The 22725-nt window shown below is 39.5% G+C and overlaps 1 protein-coding gene across 13 annotated transcripts in view; it reads right to left on the reverse strand.

The window, feature by feature from the left end:
- The window catches only part of stxbp5l (syntaxin binding protein 5L), a 186541-nt gene that overhangs the window by 152280 nt on the left and 11536 nt on the right, over positions 1-22725 (reverse strand). For all 13 annotated transcript variants that reach the window (XM_033617890.2, XM_078174389.1, XM_033617889.2 and 10 more), the window contains exon 2: positions 5112-5209. In XM_033617890.2, the coding sequence (XP_033473781.1) occupies positions 5112-5209 (98 nt within the window). The remainder of the gene's footprint in view (positions 1-5111; positions 5210-22725) is intronic.

Consider the following 22725-nt stretch of genomic DNA (forward strand, 5'->3'; position numbering starts at 1 on the left):
AGGTCAGCACCATGCTATTCAGTAATAAATAGAGTACTTTACTGAAGCAATGTTGACTGATAGTCTTGTCATTGTCAATCTCTACTTCTCCCTTTTTGTTGAGACCAGAGGCCTAAACTGACACAGTTTTTGCCTTATTCATGAAAGGTAACATCGTCAATATATCCATCCATGCATACTGTAGTATGCTTTTCGCTTCTTGAAGCTATATTGCCTGATGCTGTGAAACTATCAAATAAACACTGTGGAGCCCAGCAAAGTGGAACCGGCATCTTTTAATTAACCTTATCTGACTCAGCAACAGAAAGTAAGGGGGGCGGGAATTGGGATCGGTCAATTATGTGGTCACATTATGAAGATTCTAACATAATCGTCTGTCAAACTTTGTATATTTGTACCATTTGGATTAATACAAAGGACATTATCTCTTTACTTGAGCAGGTGGAGAACACTTAGACCACATTATGACAGACTTAATGCTGTGTGAAAAAGCACAGTCCCCTCATTCATTGGCACCTGGATATGCATGTGATTGCACCATATGTGGAAATTTGTCATGGGCAAACATGCAACAGTCAACATCTGCCGTTGCATATTCACAAAAAACACAGGAAACAAAGGAGATAATAATAATAATAGTAAGAGATAATATGAGATAATAATCATCTTTGTTGTTATAAACTTGCAATGGGCCTTGTCCTTTTCTGACAATACTGAAAAAATAATCAATGTACCAAAAAAATAAGGCTAGACCTCATAAAAAAGTGATAACTGTGATGAAGGGAAAATATACTTTGCTATACTTCATTCTGATTCAAAGCGAACTGCCCAACTCATATTACTTTTCCTTTAATCCCGGAGTAAACTACAGGGTAGAGCCATTAATTCTATTATCGTGGAGCGTGCAAGGGTAAAGTAAGGATAGAGTGCAGTGTGCAGTTATGAGCAGCTTAATTTTGCTGCTTCATCCCTTTTCTGTCTCACTACCAGAACAGCACTTTTGCTTGCTCACCTTTGGCGCCAGTAAAAACTACCATCACTCCAGTTTACAAATAGAGGGCTGCAAATCCTATTACGTGCAATTCAATCAAGACCAAGTAAGTCACTAGGCAGGACTTGCGTCTCGTCGATTATGTGTCCATACGCTCATATCCATGGCAACGTGTGTGTTGATAATGAGCTCAAGTTTGGAAACAGAATTTGTGCTAACAGTGGTGACAGACATCATGTAAATAGAGCTTGGTGTATGCAAATACACCCAACACTCTTGATCTGGGTAGCATCTGATTGTGGCACTGGATACTTTCTGTGGTAGCTGAGCTACTGATTGCAAAAATAGCTGTTATGTTTGCAGGCCTGCTCTCACAGCAAAGCCAATGACACAGTGTGACAACGATGAATGCTTAATTGATGACTATCTGATGGTACTGTTTGTCTAACTGGCAGTGCAAAGCTGTTCTGTCACACACACTGTAAGACTGTGTGAATTATAATAGACTGTAACAGTAGCTGTGTGTTTACACAAAATGACCTCCTCCCGTTGTCCGCTCACGCTCTATTGGCCAAATTAGGTTTACTAATTGCTTGCTGCTGGCCACTGAACAACATGTGGCTGCTGATGAGAGAATTTGTCCTCAAAAGCAAAACCGCAGTCGTCCTCTTACCTAGCAACAAGCAGAGGCCTGTTGTCTATGCTGGCTAACTTATCTCGATTACTCAGCACTGTCAACAGATTTCTGGCAGGGTAAAAGCCTTGGCAGTGTCTTGAGTTGATAGAGGAGAACATGCAATATCAGCTTTAGTCAGGCCTATTGATATTCTAAGTGGCAATATCACATTCAGAGACATTACCAATAAGTATCGAAAGATATTTACTAAAGCTTACAGTATCATCTTTGAGTATTATTTACACGGTGTAGCCGGTTTATCAGGTACACAAAAAATGAATACAGTCTAAAACAAAATCCCCAGGCCCTAGTAATGTCTCAAAAAAAAGCTGGCAATGATTTACAGTATTGCTTTTTAAGTGATACATGGATCGATGTTAACTGTCATATTTTTTTTATAAACAAGCTGTTAATATCAATACGAACCCTTTTTCCTCCTCCCTCTCTCTTTTCTTTTCAATTTCTCTCTGCGTCTCCCACCTCATTCTTGTTCTCCTTTACTCTGATCAGACTGACTGTTATGAGAACTGACTGTCTATCAGACTCCAGGCAATTCTATTACCTGAACCCTTTATTGAAACTACATCCACTCTCACCGCGCCAACACACAAACCAACACCAATAAGAGACAAACACATGTGCGCACACACATGTACACATTTGTGCACAGAAACACAGAGACTTTCTCTGTTCTATTTGTTTCCAATAACCAAATCTCAGCATATTTTGGTAATCTCGCCCCAAGCAGGGGGAGGAGTGTCCTAGGAGCCCACTGCAGAGAGCCTCATTGCCAACCCACTGCGCCAACCCTGATGACATCGTCACTATGCACCATTCACCGGAGCAAGACCAGTCCTACTGTGATTCCCTCACCCGTATATATTAAATGTAAGACATTTTGACACTGTAGAAGCGCCAACTAAACTGTCCAAAGCAAATCACTATACACAGATTGTAGCAACAGTCAGTGTGCTCATGTATTTTTATTTCTCGATCACTATGGAAGGTTTAAGTTCCACCAACTGCAAAAACATGATCATAAAAAAACATGATTTGTTGTATTGATGATTTACTTGCCACAGTGCTGTTTGTGCAGCAGGAGTCTATGTCATCACATAAAAACACAATATAATGTTTCCAAAAACCTAAAACTATAAGGTATGTGTGCTAACCCATTTATTTTTTAATTGTAGATTGTATGAAAGGAAAATATAAGATTATGTTGTGAAAGGCTTTAGCCTTCCTTATATTAAAGATACTACTTTTGAGGCTTTGGAGTGAAAATGAAATTGACTGGCTCATTCGATCATGTCAATGAGAGGTGAAAGGTTATATTCCTGCTGTCAGCTTGGAAAGTAGACACAGCCTACAATATGTAGTGATGGCTCAGATAAGGCAGGGTAGTTCTATCTAGCTAACCTTACTGGAGTAGATAAATTATTACAGTACCTCAACCGGAGCAAGGAGAGGTTATTGACAAATTGTTTTCTGGTGAAGCAACCACACTCTATGGAAACTAAGATTTATTGATCACTCTTCTGCCTAAACTGATGCACACAAACACACATACTGTACATACACAGTGGCACTAAGGGAGCCATGCATGCATGCCTACACACCACACACTGAAAAAAGGCACCTCCCACAGAGAGCCCACATAGCCGCAGCCCCACACAGACGATCAATAGTGTCATCTGAATGTTTTAACTTTGGGCCCCTGGAGATCAATACAGATTTCTTAACAGGCACAAAATATATATATCTGCCAAATAATGATGTGTTGAAGGCAGCGTGTACGGTATTGGGTCAGTCGCAGCAGACAAATAGATGAGAAAGAGACAGAGTGCTCACTTTAATGTGCTTGTTTTTACACGCTGCTCCTGGGTGAGAAAATTGAAAATCTGGTTAAATGGTGAAATATCCCTGTTTGGTTGTGTGTGCGATACTAACGTGTTGATGCAGAATAAAAGCAAAAGGCAGGACTTACTATTGTACCATTTACGAAGTAGAAATGGAGCATAGGAAATCCCTGCAATGACTACCACTGTATACAGTACTAATAAAGCTACAAAGGAAGGGACATAGAGAGGAGAAAGGCATTAGAAAAGCAGTAGAGGAAAAAAACAAAAAGAGACCATGACAGAAGATGACAGGTGGAATCAAAGCCCTGAGAAGAAAAGGAAGAACATTCAGACTGGCTGTGAAGGACAGAGGAAGGGTGAATTGAATAAATAAGCAGAAATAAGGGAGGAAAAAGGTCCTCTACACAGAAGGCGATGGAGGGCGAGGCTGAATGAGAAACAGCAAAATAGAGAAATGTGTGTATGTGAGAGCATGCAATTGAGGGAGAGAGAGAGTCAGTGACAGGCCACATGGGAGCAGATAAAGGTGTGTGCAGCATGTCAATATAAATGCTAAGTCACTCAAGGGCTTCCATCCAGCTGAAATCACAGCCTCGCTTCACAATCAGGCATTTGAGGGAGCCTCCTATTCTCCATTTCGTTCCCTCTCTTTCAAATATTCAAACAATGTCACATCTTCCTCTGTCTCTTTCTTCTGTTTCTTTCAGCAGAGAAATCGCTGTCCATCTATTACCCCAGCAGGGCCAGCAGTGCGGCTGCTGCAGCATCAATAATTGCTTGCTTCCCTAAAGGCATACTGGGAACCCTGGGTATTTATGAGGGTGTAATCTCCTACCTGGGCTGCACTCACACGTCCTCTCCCATCCCTGTGACCGGGTGACCCAGGGGATGGACTATTGGATAGACAGTTCTGAGCCTGCGACATAACAGCCGAGCAACATGAAGTGACAGGGCTGAAAGAGGGATGAGAGGATAAGGGGGAGGAGTGGAGGAAGGAAGAGCCCTGCCTGAAGACACACTACAGCATTGCCACAGCTTTGTGTAGCAGAAGATAATCTATTACTGTGGACAGTGAAATTTCTCCTGATACTAGTATAGGTCATGGGTTTGACAAATATCACTATTACTTACACTTGTAACCATTGTGCATCTATGTCTAGTACATATTTGCATTTAATTTGTTAATAGTGAAGTGTATTTTTATTTTTAAATGTGTCCTAATTAATCATGCTTATTATGGCAATAATAACGTCACATTAACTGCTCTTCTGCCTGATAAATACCAGCCCAAAAAAATCATAGATAGGATGATATAATATGACATAATTTGAGGATCTTTTTTTTAAAATACTTCCATTTCTTCTTACACTGTCAAAACAGAGTGCAGGATAATGTGAGCACAAGTATACTGTTTACTATGATGGATTATGTTTAACTGTATTTGTTTTTCTATAATGCACAATAATAAACAGAGGCTAAAGCCAGGTGAGGTATTTACTGCACATACAAAAATATACAATTGTCTTGTGTGTCTCCAGACAAGAGTAAGGGAGAAAGTGAGCAGATGAGGGTTTAAGGATACATCCGTACGCCGCCTGTCCTGGAGCCAACTGCCAGGATCTTCTGCACAGGGTCAAAGGCCAAAGCAGTGGGTTGGTAAGGGAAACCATGGCGCACCGTCTGCAAGGACAAACACAAAACAAAATTTTAAATAAAACAGAAAAACATGTTAGGATCATAGTGAGGGTAATGAAATGATTATATCATTGAATGATTTTGCCTGCCTCTATGACATCCTATTGTGTCATGAATCCAGTCAAAGCTTTGTCAATTTTAAAAGCTAAATGTACATTTTCTACAACTTCAACCTTTAATCTGTTACAAAAAAATAGATGAGTAAATCATATGAAATGCATTTGTTTTCTGAAAAAATGGTTGCAGGTAACTTATGATGTCAAGGATATTGCTTATGTGTTTACTTCTTATTCTCATCATTTTATCTAGGTTTTGTCAGTAACAACAAATATTTCTATGACTGCCACTCTGCTGTTTATCAACTGTAAAACTGGCTTGTAAGCATAAAAAAACATTTTCCTGTGAAATTTTCATGTGTCTGATTGCTGCTGTGATAGTAATCAGACATATTGTGAACAGTAGATACTTGCAACTAAAATGGAGGAGTCTGTTTGTCCTTCGATTTTCTCAACAACCGTTCATCCAATTAACTTCACACTTTGCGTGTGTACTGCTAAGGACCCTATGAATTGCAGTGTCATGTGTGAAGTTGTTTGAATGAGCGGTTCTCAAAAAAGCTGCAAACAGTTATATCAGAGGCCAAGAAAATGTCCCGTTCTGAACAGGCCCATTTCAAATGAGCACTGCACTAGTATTGTTGTAAACATACTTTCCTACTATTACCTGTATTTGCACATTGTTTTAAAATGTATGAATACAGAACACATCAAACATGTATCTGAATTTCAATTAACTGAAAGCTCATTTAAATTTAAAAACTTGAAAACACTACCAAGGTCAACATCCTTCTATTGATAAAACATGAAGACATCACACCGTGTAGATAGCCAGGAAACTGCAGCTTCTGTTAATGTTGCATCTGGATTGAACTGAGAGTGAACTAGGCTCAGCATTCATATGCCAAGGCCTGACTAGGCAGAACGACACTGTCTCTCACACTCCCACTCTGAGATGCACTGCATGCACTGCAGCTGTCTGCTATTAGTCATGTTAAATTTCCCAGCAGTGCCTCACTTACAGTTATCTGTTCTGGGGAGATGAAAAAACACGGCCGTCACGAGTGTTTAATGGAAATGTTAGATGAATAATATTACAGTTTTGTCAGCAAACTGCAGCATGAGAAATTACTGTTTAAAGCACTTTAACAATGATACAGATAATAAAAATGTCTGATGACTATGCATAACAGCAACACTGTCTGACACAGAGTCCCTGTTTTAGCAGAGCATTGTAAATAAATATGTAGTTCTGTTGTTGTCTTTTTCCCATCCAAAAAAGTTCTGCAAACAATCCCACAATGACAATGGTCTTACTTTAAGAACTAGTGAATGGGTAAACAAGGAAGAGATTTTTGACACAAAAGCACCTTTGTGCAGGGCCTGTCATGAGTATAATAAATCTTGTCAACATTAGTTGTAATGAAAGCCTCAGACTGCGTACTGCAAAGAAAATATCCAATTAGTTCTCAGAGAAGGCCAATAACCACCATGAACAAATATTTAAAAAGAAACAATATTTCATCTGTAAAATTCTTGACAGAAATCGGTCAATAATAAACCTCCAGTTCTGAACCCACAATGAAGTCATCAGTGGCTTGTTTGTTCATAGCATAACACCCATTGTTGCCAGACTCCCCCACCTCATCACCATCACAAACACCTTTGTTTAGCCACCTGAATTGTTGTAAAAGGGGTTTTGTGCTCTCATTAATACTGCAGAGGATGAATTTTGCAAAGATAACATGAGAGTCTGTGGGTGAATTAAATGGTTATAAAACACAGAATGAAATCACTCAGCGGTGATCAGACCTGACAGAGGAAAATGAGAAACAACACAGAGACACACCGAATCCCAATGCAACCAAAGGACAGATTGAGTATGAGTCTGTGCTTGTCTGTATGTGTGTATGTGCTATAGAGTATGGGTGTAGGTGCACATATTTTCCATTCACACACAGTAAATAAAAGCTTCACTGTGTGACTGTGCAAAGGCTAAATGTTATTTTATTATTTACACATAATGCATAATTAGGAGTGCAGTGTGTGTGCGTGTGTGTGTGTGTGTGTGTGTGACTGCTATGCTCAGGTCAACAAGTGCCTTGCGTACAAATAGAGTAGTAAACAACAGCATAAATTACCTTTTTGCAAGGGATAAAAACAATAAACATAGCATCATACATCCCTGCTAACATTCTGATCAGCAAATCTATACTGAATCAACACACGGTCAATGTTGATATGAAAAGCCTCCTCTCATTATGATTAATGTATTTGCGATGTTTCATCTTATTCCCTGTGAATTCTATTTATAAAGAACATAACATCCGTAATTCATCAGTTTAGGACTTGGATCACATTGTACACAACTGCTGGCCTTCTCCTGTCAGTTTCTATTTTCATTAATGTCACCCATTTTGAATACACTTTCCATTATGTGGCCATTAAATAACCCTGAATAAATGTATGATATTGCTTAGTATGTATGCATCTGGAAGGCATTACAGTAGGACATTAAGATGCACACCATTAGCCACAACACCACCACCCAAGCACACATTCACGAGCACTTTGCAGAGTTACGCAATTTCAAAATGGCATGGCTTTGAGACTGTAATTCTCTTGCATGATTTTATGTATTGTTCTTGCATGATACAGGATGTTATTGGGGGACTGAATGCCAGACATGAATACATTTTAAAGCAAAAGTTTGTAACGTTTAAGAAAAAATGTTGTCATACTTGTTGAAACTGTCACTGTATTCTGAAAGAAGTGCATGAGACAGATAGTCTGTGAAAAAAAATCATGTCCCTCCCCCTCTTTCTACTGCCTCCAATGGCATTCCCTAGAATCAGACCACAGCTCAGCAGAAACAACCAATGCAAGCCGAGGAGTCTCTAACCCAGCTGTCAGTCATGTCAATCACTCCATGAACTTTGGTCAAACTAGGAAGCACTGATCAAATATGTATCAAGATTCTATTACGGCATTGTCTATTTCAAAAAAAGAAATAAGAAAAAAATAGTGTAGTGTTGGGCTGCACAGTGGTGCTCTGGGCACTCCGGCTTCCCCCCACAGTCCAAAGACATGCAGCTTGGGGACAGATTAATTGGTGACCCTAAATTGTCCGTAGGTGTGAATGTGAGTGGGAATGGTTGTCTGTCTCTATGTGTCAGCCCTACGATAGTCTGGCGACCTGTCCAGGGTGTGCCCTGCCTCTCGCCCAATGTCAGCTGGGATAGGCTCCAGCCCCCCCGCGGTTAGAAAATGGATGGATGGATAGTGTACTGTTCAGCTGTAAAATTAGAAAGTTTGGGACCCAGCCCTCACATTGTTCAAAGCACCTCCTTTTTACAGCCTAATAGTACACTAAAATATGTTCCTCGGCTCTGACTGTTGTCAGTTACATGCATTAAGGCCATTAAAGCACTACTGCTATTTTTTTCCAGATGCATACATACCAAGCTTTAAAGGGCTCATAAGTAGGAAAGACAGAGTTTGCAGAATGGGCACTGACACACACCTTCACCCTATCGTTACAAACCACTTGCCTTCCACATTACCCCCATTTATTGAAGAGCACAAAGAGGAAGGTCAAATGTTTATCAGAGTTATCAGGCAATAAATGTATGAGCTATTAGCAGTAAAGAGAGCCGCAGATGATACCAGCAATGATGTTTCAAACTGACACTCAAAAGCACTTCTCTGACTTTGTCTCTGATCAGAAGACAGTTTTTATTAAACAAGCCAAATGCATCAACAAATGATTCTACAACAAGAGGGTGGCTTATACACTTCCATACACAAATCATTTCAGTGAAATGGCAGCCCATACACATATCACTTCTATCCGAACCTAACCAGACTCACACATTCATCCTCCAGGTCTTGCTACCAGGCCTCTTAAGGTTCTCTAGCCCAACTCTGGTGCACTGTTGCCGGGATACAGGAGATCCACCCCCCACATATACAGTACATACAAGAGAGCCGAGAAGTGGATGAGAAACACATTTACTCTGGCGAATCTCAGAGCTGCTCATATATATTTCAAGGCCAAAGCCATAAAGCCATTTTCTCCCTATTTCAGTGTTTTTGTACATGTAGTATACATGCATGTGTATGTGTGAGACCAGGCTCAATGTATTCATCTCTTTTTTTAATCACTGTGGCCTGCCATTGTCTAAAATAAGAGGTACCTAATAAAGACTGTTTTATCTGTCAGCATCAGTCTAAAGTCTGATTAGGTAGCTGTTTAAAAACTTAAGGTAACAACCGAGTGTTGTGTGATGAGTTGTGTGTCAAAAACAGCCCAAAAATTAACAAGGGGAAAAAAGGGAATTATTTAATGTACATTCATTCTGTTAAAGCAGCGAAGATGTACATTTAGAAACGCAGTCAGCCGTGCAGCAACTGTTGACCTGCTCTAAAGGACCTGCGTTATGGCTGCCAGAGGCTGCATTACATCAACTCGGATCTCCATCCACCACCTCCCCTTTTCGCTCGCTCCGTGTTGTTTTCTTCCCGCTACACATACACAACCTTTATGCACACAAGCCTGATGTTTAATCAGATAGCCCCACACAGACATCCCCACCCCCCTAAAGACTAATACCACCTCATGCCACCCACCATCCTCTCTCTCCACACAGCATTCAGCTGCAGAGCTGGTCTAGACCCCTGCTTCTATAAATAGCAAGCAGCACCCATGTCTACCACTGGCAGCAAATTGTGCATTGAACAGCTATATCACCAAACACAGATCGACACAGTTAAATATGACATTATAATCTCAAATATATCTTTGTGTGATCACATTAATTGTCTGTAGCATTTACACTGATATAAAGGTAAAGCAGATGCCAATTTAACAGAGTGTGGTGCAGTTTATTCAACATAATGGACTGTTCCACAGTTACTGCTACCATACAGTATTGAGTATCAGCTCTCTACAGCGTGTGCATTTTTCTCGCAAAGTGTGTATGTGAAAAATTACTTCAAAGTTCTGTCAAAATACACACATTTGCTAAGAATCTCTGAGGCTAGCAAATCTGTTTTTTAAAAATTCTATCTTCCCTCATGCTTCCTTATAAGTAAAGACAAATGTACAATATGTTAAGGTAGCAGGCTTCATGCTTGTAGGCAGTGTCATTGCTTTTGTGAGTTAAAAATGACAATTATGTTGTGCAGTTGTGTCTGTAATTGTTGAAAAACTGTTTGCTGTGATAGCACCACTCATCTCCCACTATTAATGATTTGACTTATCAGCATAATGGTTGATAAACAGTGGGCAGTTTTCTGGGAGAAATTTTCTAGCTTTGAAAAAGTTATGACTATTGTATGCTTTTTGTGGCAGCGACAGCAGTTTATAAACAAAGTCATCATTACTGAACAGTGAGTAGGCACATACATTCAGATTTTACAACAGAATATGCAGCTGAAAAGATGCTGTTGAATTCACACGCTGACAGAAAATGATCTCTCAGAGATGTAATATAGGGGCATAACAACGCAGGCTGTCAGTACCAAATGCATGCAGGGAGCATTACATATAGCTGATTTTAGCTAAGTGCTAACATATGCTGCATTTACACTAACTGCTGAGGCAGCTCGTGTCACGTGATCAAAGAAAATGTCTACTCTGTCTGACACACGCTGTGAAAAAAAAATGCACAAACAGAAACCCAGAGTTGAATTAATCACTTTCCTTCAAAATAAACCAAGATTTATAGATACTGGCAAAGAAAAGGGCCACGATAGGGGAAAAACTACAGACGAGGGGAGCGTTGTTTCAGTTTGTTTAAAGCTGCGAGTCCCCACAGTTCACAAGGCTGTACAAGGATCCTTTTGAAAATGACTCATGAGTTGAGAAACTACAAACAATTGGCTACTCATTAAGTTACTGTAAAACTAAAAAGAACCACAAAACGGTCTATTTCATGACTAAAAAAACTGGTGCTGTAATGCATTATATTGAAAAGTGTTTCGTTATTATGTCCCCCATTTGTGTAAATGGGAAGAACAAAAAAATTTGAAACACCTCTCAATATAATATAATTAAGTACTACAACACCTCTGTTTACATTATGACCTCAATAATACAAATATAACTGCATTTACACATATAAGGACAAGAGTTGTACCTCAGTAGCACTTGTTATATATATGGCAGTGTAGGATGAAAGTTCACCAGGTACCTAAATTCAGATGTTGAGCTAAAGTAGCCAGCAGACACCTGCTACTATTCTAGGCATGTCAACAACTGAGTCAGGGCAGTATAGGCCTTACATGCATGTAATAATTCTAATAATATCTTATCTCAGTAGCTCTTCAGAGCTACACCAAGACAGGCAGTCAGCCAGTTTAATGACTGATTCGGTGCTTTCACCCTTCAACATGACACATGGCACAACATGGCAACATTACTACAGGACCTCGGTGGATACCGTTGAGCTGGGATACATCAGAAATACACTCATGACTCTGCAGCCTGACCTTGATGATGCTTCGATACATTCACCTACACAACAACAAAATCACAAGGGAAGCATTTCTCACAGAGAGCAACAATAAATGGAGGACTGGATGAAGAGGCCACTCTTGATGTGCAGTCTGAAGCAAGAGTACTGCCAAGTGGTGAATAATGCATAGAGAGTAGTATGCATGAGGACAGCAAAGAGCAAATGGAAATGATGTAGAGAATGCAGTGTATATGGGAGGCCACGGGCTTACTGTAGCTGTTTTGTGAGGATAGCTTTTTTAATTAACAGCAGGTGTGTTGAACCCTTACTCGTACTTACATTGTTAAATGGTAACTTAGCCTACGTTAGCTTCAGGTGAACTTCAAGAAATGGCTATGGCTAAAAACTTTAACATATAGCTTAGTGGAGCATATTGTTTTATAATTTAGTAATGCTGAAATACGAGCGGTAACTTACTTCATAGGTCCCTTGCAGCTTGTCAGTCTTTCAGCTCGATGCTAGGTCTCAAACAGCATTTGACATAAGTTTGCTCTCGGCTGTAACCGAACATTTGGCTAAACTTAACTGTCCAGTCCATTTCTGAGGAAAAGAAGTTAGGAAACAAGTTGTCCATCGACAGAAGGACTTCTTTTCCCTCGGTGGTACCAACTACTACTAATGGCCGATATATAATTTGCGTTTTACACCTTTTTTTGGGCTCACGCAGCAGTTTTCGGGCGACTGCGCAACGGATGCAGCGTTCACTCGCCAGCCGCAGGACGTCAATGCGCGTGCGCGAGTACAGTGCGCAATTTTTATTTTTTTTTCTACCATGACCCGCCCTACTCTCCCCTGATTGGCTAGTACATGTTGGCTTCCTTGATTTGATTAATTAGATTGGTTGGGGGGTGGGCCAATGCCTTCGCCATCATCTAAAGGAAACTGTACCTTGCAATGCTACAAAAAATGGTTTTGATCCAATACCAAGTAATACATAGTAGTATACAAGTATACCGATATTCATAATGATATGATACTTGTTATTATTAAAAGTGGCGATTCTTTTTTTTTTATGTAGGAGAAAGCAGTGCACCATTTTTTATGATGCGCATAATCAATCTGTCTGTAAGTAAAAGCTAATGGTGACCAATCACAGTTTGAAAATGTAACATTAACCAATGCTGAAGATCTAATTAGACTAAAACATTGCTTAATTTGAGCCAGAACGTACTGGAACGCATACCAGGATCTTTTCAGAAAAGGACCTGGTGCGTTCCGGAACTAATTTGCATGGGTCTAGAACTTTTCACATCTAAAAACTACATACAGTATTAGCTGATGTCACTAGTGTTGCAGGGTGGAGTACCGTAGTACTATGGTGCCTCACGTACCACTACTGTGGGAGTTCAAGAAGTTCAAAGTCCAATAGCAAGAGGGTGACTGTCCATACGCTGTCCAATAACGGCGCGCGCTGGCCACCTGGCACTCAATATGCTGCTGTAGTGGTTTGTTTTCCAGACATGTGAGTATCTTTGAGCAGTGAAAATTATTATTTATTTCTTTTTACTTGTCGGCAGTGATTTGTTTTCCACAGAGCTCTACGTGCGAGCATTTTACTCGCATTTGTGACTAAAAATAGTTTTGTGCCAGCAAAATAAATCATTCGGCACGTTGTGCCAGTACAGATTTCAACCAGCAGCAGAAACGAAAGGTGAATCCTGCTGTTTGTGGGTTGAACAGGGGTCACAGACAGGAATACGGCGGAGGCTCATAGTGCTCTGCGGCGCAAGATAACGGCTTACCGGCGACAGAGAAGTCCGACTCCAGGTCCAGTAGCCTAATTTCCTCTTTTGTTGGCGTCATGACTGCCCAGTAGTACCTGGACAGCCGAGCCATGGCGGCACACAGGTATGTGGCGTGTCAGAGGAGAAACGAGCCGTTTACATTTCTCTCTTTGTGGCAGGTAACGGCCCACAAACCTCACTGCACTTTAGGGACTGTTCTTTACTTGTCAGGGGAGGAGGGTGGCTGGTTGATTTTTATTTTATTTATTTATTTTATTTTGATCCCCCCTATGTTAATCACTTATTGATGCTGTTTTTGAAGTATGAATAAGTCAATAAGTAATTTATTCCATTGAAAGTGATTTATCTTTTTATAAATGACAAAAGGCACATCTGCCTCATTTTCACTGTGGTATTATGATACTACTCAGAACCGTGATACTTTCACTGGTATCGTACCATGGGTCCCGATTATGGTACCGTAACAACACTAGATGTCATAACCATTCCATTCGGAGTTGCGCAGTGAGGTGGCTCGGGTGCCGCTTAAAAAAGTGTTCCCCCACTTTTGGGAGTGGGGGAACACTGCTCTCTCAGAGGCCCAAAGTGTTCCCCTACTTCTAATTTTACAAATTAAGCACTGGACTATTTGACTATTTATGAGTCAAATAATGCAGCCACATTCTTAAAATGAGAAAGCTTTTCTGCAAATGCATTTTAATTTAAATATTGGTCACGATTCTCTTCGATACGTGGCATCCCCCAGCTGGGAGTTAAGTTTATCATCCTCCCTCTGCAGATGTTGGGTGAGAGTGAAACTAAGTAGTAAAGTAATCCATTTTTCAGTATCCTGCTGACATTAGGATCGTTTTTCAAAATGAAAACACAGTATCTATAGTGTCAATATTTAGGTTGCAGTCCACCCACCCCTACCTTGCAGTCTGTCCATACTATCTGGCTTCTTCTCACTTAGGCTATCAATACCTTGGATGTGATAGTGGATCTCTTAAGGTCCAATTTGGTACAAACTAGCTGGCCTACCCAGTGTGTCACAGTGTAATGCTTCCTATAAGGAAGAGTTCTACCCTGACCTGAATGTGACCTACAGTAGCTGTCTTTCAAAAGAACGACAGAGCAGGAAAAACACCTGGATACAGACTGGAATCAATAGTGCAATACATTTTTATCAAATGATCACTAATGATAATATTTTTTACAGCACTAAAAATAGTTTAAAGTTGCTGTTAAAACCACAAGCACAGTGATATTAGGGATGCTCATTTGAAGCTGTAATAGGCTACATTAACTAGCCAAATGGCTTTTATCTGCTGATTTCTAATGTAAGCAATGATGTGAATGCTAATTACGGATGATTACCATGTCAGCAGCATCTTGTGCATTTTTATTTGGTAATTGCGAGAAGATGCTATCTCAGAACCGTGACCACAAAACAAAATGTTGTTTAGTTGAAGCAGCAAATAATTATTGTGTGATTTCAAGAAAACATATAATATTATACTCTGGCCTTAGATGAGCAGTGTATTCTCATTTTTTTTTAAATTCTGTTTGTCCACGATCACATATCTTAGTGTAAAAATTTCAATTTGACTCAGTTTGAATGGCTTAATATAAATGGATGTAACAGCAATGTTCTTTTAATCAAGAGTATTTCTATTAATTTTAAAACTGTAATACTGTACAGTATTTAACTTGAGTTTGGACCTATGTGTTACAACAGATGAGTCTCCATGGGTGTTACCCACATGTGACCTGTATTTAAAATTCAAATGGGAGTTTTTCATTGTTGCCATGACAATACTAAATCCAGGAGGGCACATCAACTCTGAATCATGCAAAGGAGAAAACTGTTCTCTGTTGGTTGAAGCATACTGCTCATCTCACCATACACTGCAGTCATGATGTCAGAGCAGGTGTTAAATTATCACACACCCACACAATGTTGTACAAGAGGGAAAAGCTTTCAATAAGCAAATCCAAAGAACAATATTTTGTTGTGCTTTAATGTTTGTTTGTCAAAGTTCACAGGTAACAAACACAATCATTACAGCATATCATTTAAATTTCTTTAGATAAAAGTCAAAGAAAATGTGTTTTTATCATGTGTATTTTATATATATTGAGTATTCACGTTAAATAGTATATGTAATAATATATAGATTGATTAGGTTTAAAGTAGGAAAAAAACAGTTGTGGAACATTTGTTAAAGGTCAGTTGCAGGCTGCCAAGGGAAAATGCACAGTCTTTACTTGTAAAATAAAAAACACTGTAGAAATCACCAGAGCAAACAGTGGTCTCTGTTTTTTTCTCAGTAAAAGTGTGTTTCAGTCATGTCTACATTCCTGAGAGGTAAATGGCATAGCTGCTTCAGAATCACTGTGATGCTGTGCTAACAACAGGCAATTGATTTGAATTACAGAGATACGTAGAATTGGCAAATCTGTTTGTTTCTGGTTTCAACTGTCATATTTTAAGATATATAGTCAAACATTGGTCCAACCTATCTAACATTTCTGCTGTGTTTTTTTATGTACTGTCTATGTATCGCTATTCTAGCATCTTTAATAAACCAAATCTACCCGCATGGAAGCTGAACAATGTAGTGCTGTGGACAGGGCTGCAGCAAAACATATTTTCGCCACCTAAAAAAATCTATATCAGTTATGTGTACGCTATAACTGGAATATTTTTGCTTCTTTACCTTACACACCAACTGATCGAGGCAACGTTAAGATGTTAGTTTTTGTCCATGGAATATGGGGGCTTTAAGATAATGGTTTCAGTTTCCTGTTTGAAAAAGCTGTCTGATGGCGAGGTAAGGACGAATTTGATCAGTTAAAATACATAGGTGAACAATGTGCTTTAACCACATTACAAATGAGAAACATATTAACATAAATGGTACTTTAACCCTCAGCTTGGGACCAAATAAAGAACTTCAAAGTAAAGTGTGTTAAAGGAGTAGCAAGGTTGTGTGTTTTTGCTTTACCCAGTGAACACGATGTTCAAGCTGAATGCACTTATTGTAAGTCGCTCTGGATAAAGTTATCAGCTAAATAAATGTAATGTATTATACATGCAGTTTGTCTTTGTGTGTGTTAAGTGATACCTGTGTGCATACAAACTGTGCCTCTGTATCACCCAGGTGTTTTAGCACTTGTCCCCTCAGGCTAAACGTCAGGATGAATGCAGACAAAACTAGCGTATTCCCATCACATACATCTATTCCAATTTATAGAGACGTTACAAAGTCAGAGCGCCCATCAGACAAACAAAGATGCACGAGGCTTCCCCCCACCAGTGTCTGAAGGGAGATATTTTGAGGTTGCTCTAAAATTCCTTTGATCTGGTCGGGAGCAGCCCAAAAAAAAAAAGAGGCAAATCAGAACGTGGGTAGGAGAGAAGACGTTTGGGGGAGGAGTGGAAGAGAGGATGAGGGGTTTCTGAATTTGTGAAAGGAGTTGAAACACACAGTGGTTACACAACACAGCAGGAGCCCATTCATTTCTTATCAGACGCGCTCTTGCTGTATTTTCTAACCAGTGGTCTATTGCCTATTGTTTAGATAACCATCAGGTCTGCCTCAGGGCTATGTTATTTTTATGTTTTGCAAATTCAGCACACTGTATTAATATGTCCAAACCTTTCAAGAATAACAGAAGAAAAAGCCTGCTCAGGACAACAACAGTCTTTTAGTAGCTCTTTTCAATATCTAGTATTTATGTAACTTATTTCAAAAGTCTTTGAACATGTTAATACAATGGAAACCTGCCATAAATTGAAAGACAGTTATTGAAAAGAAGCTATAATACCAAATATCAATAAAAAACCTGCAGTTTCTAACCATATTTAATCAAATTTCAACATTGACAGCGAACTTTTCATAGGCTTTTTTTTACTACATCAGCAAAACAGCTGCTCACTGGGAGATCTGAATGGCAGATGTGGGTTAAATGGTAGATTCACATGTATTTAAACCTGCATTAACTGATCTTTACATTGTTTTGACTGACCTATTATTACCTTATTAAGTTGCCTGTTTACACATTCAACAGACAGAGAGCAACATCAGCATTTCATCTGGAGTCATGTCTCTGTAAGTCCAGTATTCCCTCTCTTTAGTTCTGTTTTGGTGTCCATCAACCCCTGAGGGAGATATCTGGCTCTCCACTATGTTCACCAGCTAGTCACTAACTCTTCTGTTTCATCAGAGCAGAAAATTGCTGGAATCAATGCTAAAGAGAGTTGTGAGATTTATCAAAAACTTGAAAGATGTGACACTAAAATGCTCAGCACACACACTCACACATAGTCCTCCAACCCATGCTCAATATTAAGTTTTCATTATTGCAGCTTTAAGCTGAAAACATACAAAATAGTTTATAGAGCACTGAGAACCACCATGCATAATGTGCAAATAAGAATGTGTCAGCATGAGGAACTCACTTCATTAAAAGAAACTACTTGAGAGGTGATCTGAACCACCACAGGAATTACTGAGTGGCACCAAAAATGAGAAAGAAACCAAAAACACTTCATGAAGCTGGCAAGTACACGTATGATCTTTTGATATTAAAAAACTGTCCACAGTGTTTTCCTCCAGTGTCTTTTGCCATGAATTAAGTCATTCAAGGTTTCCACTGTGTGATTCTTTATCACGCTGAAATCCAGAGGATGAAGGGAAGGATTTTCATTCATCATTGAGGCTGGGGCCAATCTAATAAGCACTTCCTCCTTGCACTTGCTGCACAGCACATGAATGCACGCACAGAACAGCACACAAATGTGAACAGGGTGAGAATGCAGTGTGAGAGAGCTCTGAAGTATGAAAAGGAATGAATGAGCCTGGGTAAGCTTCCCTCCCTGCTGACTGTAGTGGGCTCATTTGTAGGAGAGATGCAGACTAGACAGCGTTTTGTGTGTGGCCGGAGGGAGTGGGGGAGATACACTGGCATGTATATACGTGTATTTGTTGTGAGCATTACTGCACAGATCAACCCAATTGCCAGGACAAATGTTGGCATATGTATCTGCAAACCATGGATATGTAACATTTGTATGTTTTCATGTAACAGATATGTTGAAACTCTATGTTTCTTTACATTTCAACAGGGCTGGGGTTAATGTGTGGTTATGTTATATACCCAGTTTTGGTTACTTCATTGCTTGAAATCGTGATGTCTTGCTAGAAAAACAACTAATTTTGTTGTTGGTTTCGAACAGTGTTCTGCAGCTTGGCAGCCATCTCACCTCCACCATCCCCTCTGTCTCCTGATGACCAAATCAGCTATTATCAGAATATCCTCATACAACATTTTGTATGATATCTTCTTTGGAATCATCTTCCAGTTTGGGTCTGGGAGGCAGACACCATCCCCACATGTAAGAGAGACTTCTTACTTTCTTTTTTTAATAAAGCTTACAGTTAGGGCTGGCTCAGGCTTTCCTTGGACCAGCCCCTAGTAAGGCTGATACAGGTCTAGTCTGCAGGGGTACTTCCTATGAGACACTGAGCTCCCTCTCTCCTTCTCTTTCTCTCTCTCTCTCTTTTTATTTGCTAACATTCATGTCCTATAACTGCATCTCACTAGTTCAGCTTCTCCCCTTGAGCCTTTGTGCTCCCAGGTTCCCTCGAATCACGGTTGTACCTGGATTGTGGGTTGCAGTTGTGCTGCCACCATGATCCTGCCTGATGCCTTGTTCAGCTGCTATTATTATGATTACCAATGCCACATACTAATAGTATCATAATTTAACATACACATTTAACATATATACTATCATAAACCACTACTATTACTATTCATATTTCTATAACCAGTGTTATTGTAGTTGTTATTATTGCTGTGCATCAATTTTATCATGTTGATCTGTTCTGTACACACAACATCAATTGCATGTCTGTCTGTCCTCAGTTGCTCTTTCTGAAGTTTCTACCATTTTGTTCTCTGTTAAAGAGTTGTTTTTTTGAGGGACTTTTTTCTTATCCGCTGTTAGGGTCATAGGATGAAGGGATGTTGTATGCTGTAAAGCCCTTTGAAGCAAATTGCGATTTGTTATATCAGGCTTTAACTAAACTGAATTGAATTAGTGCCCCACAAATGGTGTCATTGCATTTTGTATTTAACATAAAGTTACATATTTAATGTTAAGTTACGTAGTTAGGTTTAGGAAAAGAAATAGAATAGCTCAAAAATCACTTGGTTTCATACGGGACATGAGCATCACTCTCCTCTATGTTTGTTTGACCCATTCACCATCTCAACCTGCCTCCTTATGCAGACTTCAGCTTTTTATATTACTTCCAGGTTATATCACCCTTCTTGATTAGATACAAATTCTATTACATTACTTCTCATAGGTATTCGTATGAGCAGTTTGTGAGAACAGCAAGCTTATATACACGTATCACAACAACATTTCGAAACACTGACATGATACACATGACACATACAAATGTAACATATGCGTGGTTTGCAGAAATGTAAAATGCCAACGTTTTCTTATTGCGACTGGTCTGCGCAGATAGGTGCAGCACACAGTTGTGTTTTTTATCTGGCCGCATCTAACACAAAGGATCGAATGTGCTGAATGTTAAGCACATGTCTCTTCAGATGAAAGTGTGGGCTTAACAACCACACACACATAATTTCTATTTTATGTGCAAAGAAATCTTGTGTGTTTGCATGTGTGTGGAAGTTATTGCTGTGATTGTACGCTGGGGCTTCACGTTGTGCTCTCATGCAGGATCGGGGTCAGAAACCAGCCATGTGTGGATGTACTGTATATGTGGTTTAACCTTTTAACCACAGCAGCAGGCATATCAGTGAGTCACTCATGGCATCAGCATCATGCCTTAGGCTTAATAGAAAAAGTAGGAGTGGATGAAATAGTCACGTGTTTCTACCCACGACACTGCCATATAACTTGTCACTCTGCCCCCTCATGATCAACGAGAGGAACCCACATTCACACATGGTTGGTTTCCCAAACAAAAGTTAGATTTTTTTAGTTATCCTCCTTCCTTTTTTTGGTAAGGTTTCAACAGTTGCTTAAAGTTTTTATGACAGCTTAAAACTAATTTAGATGTCATCTTTAGTTATCAGGCTGCGAGCTAATGCAGTTAGCTTGATCGATTAGCTTGCACACTATCATGGCAATGTGTTAAGACTGAACCCAGTGGTGACTTAAAATGCATTTTCTTTGTCAGTTAAGCAAAACATCATCAAGGAGAGAGAGAGAGAGAGAGAAATAAATACAAGGAGGTAATCGTAATAATTTTAAAAATGCAATACTTTAATTAAGATATGAGTTTGCCTAAATGGATTTTTAATTATTTAATCAACCTAGACAAGACATGCATAGCTGTAATTACAATGATGAGCTTTCTACTGACCTTTATTTTTTAAGAAAGTGGGGAAAATGTCAAAAAAAAGACTGTGCTAATAATAACAATAACAATAACAATAACAATAATCATTAAATGTGAATTAGATTGCACTGGAAATGTATTCCTTCCCGAACATGCTGTCTCTTACCAATTAAATATACTGTTTCAAGACACCTTGTCTGCACCTTTTACCTGAATTCTGAACTATGAATCCCCTAATGAGCTGTTTCTATTATAAAACAAAACAAAACAAAACAAAACAAAAAATCAACCCCTGCTTCTGCATACATCCTTTAAATACGTCTAGACATCAAGTAGATGAGGTTTGTCAAGTGCTTGAGAGTAGCACTTAAGAGCAGAGGGATCCACTAACCTCTCAGAGAGGCAGGGGACAAACTATATGTTGGTTTAAAGCTTTGCAGTGCTGCAGTTCCAAGTGGATTGTTTTCCATAATAAACTTTCAACTCAGCAGTCTTGGTGCACTAAAATATTGTGTTTGTTTTTGCTCCTATTTTGCAAAAAGAAACGTGCACAGAAAAGGCAACGGACAAAAGTTGAAGGATGGAGGAACAACCGAAGACAGTCCGTTTTACTCACAAAGAACATCTCTTTTCAAGCATGTACTGCCGTTTGTGATTGGTCACAACAAAACTGATGCTGTGGGTCGACAGTGAATTTAAGATGACTGACTCCCACAATCTCCTTTCTTCTCAGACTTGAACGTTGATGTCGCCACAGAGAACCAAACAATGATGACATGATGAATTGTGGAAAGGGTGGGGCCTTGAAAGTTGCCAGAATGGTTTTCCTTCACAACATCCTTGATTATAACTTCACTGGTAAATATAAATTAAAAAAAATCATGTTTGACAGTTTTCTGTTAGAAATAAAACTAAATTTGACTGGAATTTTGTTCCCACAATGGGCCATACATCACACAACAGAAGAATTATTGCAGTGCTTGATTAAGTGCTGCAAAACGAAAACAGATTTCATGAGAGCGAAGTGATGGAAAATTGAGTGAAATGAAGGGCTGCTTGAAAAGCTTACTCCATTATATTTGCACAGCATGACGTGAGGCTGGCAGTCTGCCGTCACCTACAGACAGAATGGACAAACCAGTTTGAAACCACACAAAATCAAGGGGAGGCTATTTCTCTATCTCAGACACATACAGAAAAAGTAATGTTGAATAAGATACAATACCTCATGGTTTTGGAGCAGCGTCATGTTATATAGATTGTGTCTCAGTGGGCTCCACTGCTGCTCTTTCGAACACTTCAGTAATGCTTTATTTTATAAATCATGGCACACAGCCAAAAACATATCCTGCAGATCTTTAATGTTAGTTAAATGTTGTCATCTCATTTCTTTCATATAATTAATGGAGTATCTAGTGAGTAGAAAGATGGCTCCTTAAGCTTATAAGACTAAAGAAAAAGCTTTAGTACTACATTAAGTGGTTTGTTGGGATGAGTACTGTATACCGAACACACACACACACACACACACACACACGCACACACACAAACACTTCTTCAAAACCCCTCCTCCTCTGTCTCACTTGTATGCAGTTTACTGAACATCTTTCCTCTCCTATTGCTCTTTCCCCATCTTCTCCTCTCAGCCTGACATCAACTCCTCCTTAATTGATCCCACACTGTGGCTTCTGACAGGCAGTTGACACATGGTAATGTGAGACTAGCTGGAAGTCAACCCACTGAGTCATTACACCCATGAAAGCTTGTGGGGTCGCTTTAGAGGGAGTGAGGTGATGTCATCTTCACATGCCC

Source organism: Epinephelus lanceolatus, chromosome 14 (genome assembly GCF_041903045.1).
Source record: "Epinephelus lanceolatus isolate andai-2023 chromosome 14, ASM4190304v1, whole genome shotgun sequence".
NCBI classification, from domain to species: domain Eukaryota; kingdom Metazoa; phylum Chordata; class Actinopteri; order Perciformes; family Serranidae; genus Epinephelus; species Epinephelus lanceolatus.